We start from the raw sequence: 5,619 nt of genomic DNA on the forward strand, positions 1-5,619 counted from the left end.
TGGTGAGTCTGTGCAGTTTGCACTCCCAAGGGTGGGGGGCGGAGGGCGGGAGGTGGGGAGCCAGGTGCCCGGAGGGGGGAGGGGGAGAGCATGTCACTCAGGCCACGTGAGCTGCACGCTGCGTAGCATGAGGACAGCAAGCAGCAGGTGCAACCACGTGCAGCCTGGTGACCGAGCGGCACGTGGCCACGGCAGGCAGCTGCAGGCCACGCCTGGGACCCTGCTGCTCACACACATTTGGCGGGACCAGGGGGAAGGGTGGATGCCGGACGGAACTGGCCAGGGCCCCAGGGACTCAGCCCAGAGCCCGCAGCTCCAGCAAGGGTGCAGACCAGAGAACGGCACACTGTCCCATGCCTGGCTGTGAGGCACAGCCAGCTTCTAATTGGGCACACCGCAGCGTCACGGTCCTGTGACCGTGGCCCCCACCGAGCCCCTCACCTGCTCCCGGTGCCTTGGCTGGTTCCCCAAGGGAAGTCCCCACTGGGGCCACACATGTTCCTGGGCTACCGGGCTTGCGGGAGGGATCGTGGGAGGGAGAAGGGCCCCTGAGTTGTGCTGCAAGGATGGGACATCCCCCCCACCCTCCAGTCACCCTTCTGGTTCCGTCCAGGAGATATCCCACACGAGGGGATCTGAGAGCCCAGACCGCCTCTGCCAGATGTGCTCCCAGGCACTGCGTGGGGATGCATCTCGCTCCCTGTCAAACAGCAGTGATTAACCCAAAAGCTTTTCACAGTCTCCACCGGCAGGGAGTTCCACAGGTGAACGCTGCACTAGCACCCTCCCGCCCTGCATGGGGCCAGGATACAGAGCGGTGCTTACAATACCCTGGAGGGAGGACCCTACTCCAGGGGCAGGCAGGAGGGGAACCGAGTGGGCCCAAGCCACACAACTGTGGGGTCACCTGGGCTCAGGGGTGGAGGGCATGCGGTGTGGGGACAGTGGACGGCCTGCCTGCCTGACCCATCCTTTCTTCTGTTCCCTGCAGCGGGACCCAGCACCAGACCCTCCATTGCGGCAGCAGCGCCACCCCCAGCAGGCCAACCCCGGAGGCACAGGCTCCGCCAGAGGGACCAGCTGCTTCGGCGCCACGTCCATGCTGTGGAGGCAATCCAGGCCTCCATCGAGGAGCGGGTGCAGGGGGACCTGCAGTGGCGGCAGGATGCCTGGGCTGCCTTCCTGGACGAATGCAGAGGGATGCGCACCACCATGGACACTCTCACGGCACATATTGTGCATGCCATTCACTATGGCATGGGCGGAGCCCAGGCCCCCGCCATCCCTCCCGTAGCACAGGTCATGCCCCCTCCCATCCCAGCTCCTGGCCCTGTTCCTGCCCCTCCTCCTATCCCAGCTCCTGGCCCTGTTCCTGCCCCTCCTCCTATCCCAGCTCCTGGCCCTGTTCCTGCCCCTCCTCCTATCCCAGCTCCTGGCCCTGTTCCTGCCCCTCCTCCTATCCCAGCTCCTGGCCCTGTTCCTGCCCCTCCTCCTGCCCCTGTTCCTGCCCCTCCTCCTGCCCCTGTTGAACCGGGCCCGGTTCTGGTCCGGCTGCCCCGTGTAGGGCCGCATGAGCCAGGGCATCAGGGGGTAGGCTGCGTCCCCGATGATGCAGATGGGCATCGGTACATCCCCAACAGTCAAGTCCCGCCGGGGGAAGTAGGTGCCCGCCTCCAACCTCTGAAACAGTCCAGAGTTCCGGAGGATGCGAGTCGTGTGCCCGGCCGGACCAGCCGCCGTAGATGTCCAGGAAGCAGCCCCGGTGGTCCACGAGGGCCTGCAGGACGATGGAGCAGTACCCCTTTCTGTTCATAAAGTGGGCTGCTCGATGCTCCGGGGCCCGGATGGCGATGTGGGTGGCGTCCAGGGCTCCCCCGCAGTTGGGGAACCCGAGGGCAGCGAAGCCGGCCATGGTCTCATCCACGTCGCGCAGGCGGATGATTCTTGGCAGCAGGACGTCATTGATGGCGTGGACAACCTGCAGAAGGGTGCAGAGAAACACAAGGGAACACATTACATACAGCCAGGGGTGAGTGTGCGCTCCCTTGGGTCCCCCCCCTTTATTCCCTCTGTCCACACACACACACACACACACACACACACACACACACACACACACACACACACACCAGGGCCCCCCATGTCCCCCCCCCACCAGTGGGCCTGTGCAAGGGAGGGATGGCCGAAACCCCTGGGCGACCCAGCCTGGAGTCTTGGCTGTCCCTGGGCCTGGAGTGGAGCACCCTCCCCCCATCCCACTCCCCCTGGGACTTACCTGGATGACGATCACGCCAACGGTGGATCTTCCCACCCCGAACTGCTGTGCCACCGAGCAGTAACTGTCCGGTGTGGCCAGCTTCCACAGCGCGATGGCAACCCTCTTGTTGACGGGGATGGGTGCCCGCAGCCGGGTGGCGGTTCTCTGCAGCGCGGGGGTGAGCCAGGTGCACAGGGTCAAGAAGGTCTGTTTTCTCATCCGGAAATTCCGGACCCACTGCTGGTCGTCCCATAGTCCGAGGACCACACGGTCCCACCAGTCGGTGCTGATGTCCAAACTCCAGAGTGGCCGGTATACGGTGGGGTGCTGATGAGACAGAGTTGCCAGGGCCCCCCTGGTGAGGGCGTCCAAGGCGATCTCTGCCTCCTGGTCCATGAACAGCATGGCACCGGCCTGCAGCACGAGCTGCAGCCAGCGGAACAGCACCAAGAGGGGCCCGACCAGGCACATGGCCACCCGTGGCTCCATAGTACACAGAGCTGGGCAAAAAAATAAACCGCAGAGAAAAGCAGTTGGGGGCCAAAGGGGGGTGTCCCCAAAAGTCAAAGGGCACCCACAGACCTGCGAAGGGTGTCAGTCCCTGGAAGAGGCCCCAAGGCACGGGAGCAGGAGACCAACGGCTGCCCGGCGAGACCCCTTTAAGCACGTGTCTGAACGGCGCTCTGGCCCCGCCCCCGGAAAGGGCTGGTGGCCTTTGCCCTCTTCAAAATGGCTCCGGGCTTTCTGCTTTTCCGGAAAAGCGCGCCGCCAATGTAGACGCGCTTTTCCGGAAAACCTGAAAACAGATTAGTATTCCATTTTAAGCATTTCCGGAAAATCATGCCAGTGTAGACGTAGCCAGGCTGTGTCTACACTGGGCCACTTATTCCAGAAAATCAGCCTCTTTTCCAGAATAAGCTGCGAGCTGTCTACACTGGCCCTTGAATTTCCGGAAAAGCAACGATGCTGTACTGTAAAAAATCAGCCGCTATTCCGGAAAAACTATTCTGCTCCCACTCGGGCATAAGTCCTTATTCTGGAACACTGTTCCAGAAAAGGGCCAGTGTAGACAGCCCAGTAGTCTTTTCCGGAAAAGCGCATCTACATTGGCCACAGACGCTTTTCCGGAAAAAGGGCTTCCGGAAAAACTGAAAACGGAATAGTATTCCATTTTAAGCATTTCTGGAAATTCATGCCAGTGTAGACACAGCCATACAGAATAACCACAGGCGCAGTTCAGTGACAAAAGCCCTCAGCTGGGCTTACTGCCATAAAAGCATAGCCCTAGTGCTCTGTCTATCTCCATGGATACAGGTACACTAACACATGAGTGTGGAGTAGTTCAGTCAGCAGCAGGCGTCTCTCACGTTCCCGATGCCCCACAAAGGATTAAAGTGAAGTAACATGACACTTATAGATGGAGACCAACAAAACTAAACCTCCGACGTCCCACCTTTGGTGTCATGACACTTGTTTGTTATCACCTCTTGTCTCTGAAACCTTAGCCAAAACATCCCAAATCAGCATTACGTCAAACCACCTCATTGTGCCTTACTTTGGAATGAATCTGCAGTAGTTGGTATATAGTTAGGTAAATGTCCAGTACCTAGTACACGAGCATCAACTCTGCCAAGTTCTCTTTCTCTTACACTGGCCAGTCCCAGAAGAATCCAAAAGCCCCTCTCATTATGCTCCGCCATGTTGATAATCCTGTTTTGAAAGGACAGGCATGGACTTGTTGGAGGCCGTTGAGAAGAGGACTATGTGGTATCAACTGCAGATACGTGGTGGAACATTCTACCAGCAATGGTTGGTGAAGAACCTCAGTAGACCAGCTTGTACTCAACATTAGTCACACATCTTGAGGGGGACGTCACTTGATGACGACTAAATAGTGCTGGGAGCATGTGAATGTACCTGATCCAGTTCACCCCATTCCTGAAGCTGTTTTTTTTCCCTATGGCATGAGAGAGACCATGGAACATATATACCCATGGTCCCCAACACGGTGCCCGCGGGGGCATTTCTGTGGGCCCGCCAAGTGCTCGGGGCTGGCCTGGCCCCGGGCACGTGGCGCATGCCTGGAATGGCAGGAGACAAATTGCTTGATCATTGTCTTCGGTCCACCCTCTCTGGGGCACCTGGTGCTGGCCACTGTCGGCAGACGGGATACTGGGCTAGATGGACCTTTGGTCTGACCCAGTACGGCCATTCTTATGTTCATGTGTGGGGATGGGGGTGGACAGGGGATGGTGAAAGAAGTCAGAGGATGGTCAGGAAAAGGAACTCAGCTATGGAGAGAACATGGCCTGGTCATGGTGTGATATTAGGTGTGAGGCTATTCTCAGATTGTGCATTTTCACAATGCTGAACTCCACCAAGCTAGGATGCTTTCCCCCTTTTGTCATCTAGCTTTCAGGTGATTACATTCTGCAGGTGTATTTGCCCACTTTGTCGCGAAGCTCTTTGGTTTTGACCCCATAAATGATAGGGTTGAGTACGGCAGGGAGGAGGAAATAGAGGTTGGCCAAGATGATGTGAACATGGGGAGCGATGCCCTGACCAAATCGGTGGGTCAGGATGGAGAAGAGGCTGGAAGCGTAAGAGGACAGTATGATGCAGATGTGGGCGGTGCAGGTGTTGAGGGCTTTCAGGTGGGCTTTCTTGGAGGAGATCCTGAGGATGGCCCTGAGGATCACACAGTAGGACAGCATAATGACCATCAAGTCTAATGAGATGACTACAAATGCTATGACTAAGCTATACAGTCTGTTGACTGTGATGTCCCCACATGAAATCTTTGCCACAGCCATGTGCTCACAGTACGTGTGGGGGATAATGCGGTTGACACAGAATGGCAGCCTGCCCAGGAGCAGAGGCAGGGGCAGAATGAGGAGAACAGCTCTTATCACACACACTAGCCCTAGCTTAGCTATTCGTGCATTGCTGAGGATGGTGGTGTATCTCAGAGGGTTACATATGGCCACGTAGCGATCGAAGGCCATTGCCACGAGAACAGCTGACTTTATAACTGAAACCAAGTGAAGGAAGAACATCTGGGTGAGGCAGCCCCCCATGGTGATGCTTTTCAAATTAAACCAAAATATGCACAGGGCCTTGGGCACGACAGAGCTAGACATGCCGATGTCAGCGAGCGCCAGCATGCAGAGGAGCAGGTACATCGGCGTGTGCAGGGTCTGTTCTTTGCCTACCACAAACAGAACTGTGAAATTTCCCAACAGGCTGAAAACGTAGAAAATAGAGAACGGGATGGAAATCCAGATGTGGGCAGCTTCCAGGCCAGGGATGCCTGTTAAAATGAATGTTGATGTGCCAGAGGGAGTGAGGTTGAAAGCTGCCAT

The 5,619-nt window shown here is 57.4% G+C and overlaps 1 protein-coding gene across 1 annotated transcript; it reads right to left on the reverse strand.

Moving 5' to 3' along the window:
• Positions 1 to 4,680: 4,680 nt before the first annotated feature.
• LOC102456825 (olfactory receptor 52P1-like) lies at positions 4,681 to 5,619 on the reverse strand. Its single transcript, XM_006112082.2, has one exon. It carries the CDS (start codon positions 5,617 to 5,619, stop codon positions 4,681 to 4,683), a length of 939 nt encoding a protein of 312 aa, XP_006112144.2.

The sequence above is a fragment of the Pelodiscus sinensis genome, chromosome 1, assembly GCF_049634645.1.
Source record: "Pelodiscus sinensis isolate JC-2024 chromosome 1, ASM4963464v1, whole genome shotgun sequence".
Classification (NCBI taxonomy): Eukaryota; Metazoa; Chordata; order Testudines; family Trionychidae; genus Pelodiscus; species Pelodiscus sinensis.

Bases quoted from the DNA above. Each gene is read 5' to 3' on its own strand.
- LOC102456825 (XM_006112082.2), bottom strand. From the start codon at position 5,619: ATGGCAGCTTTCAACCTCACTCCCTCTGGCACATCAACATTCATTTTA.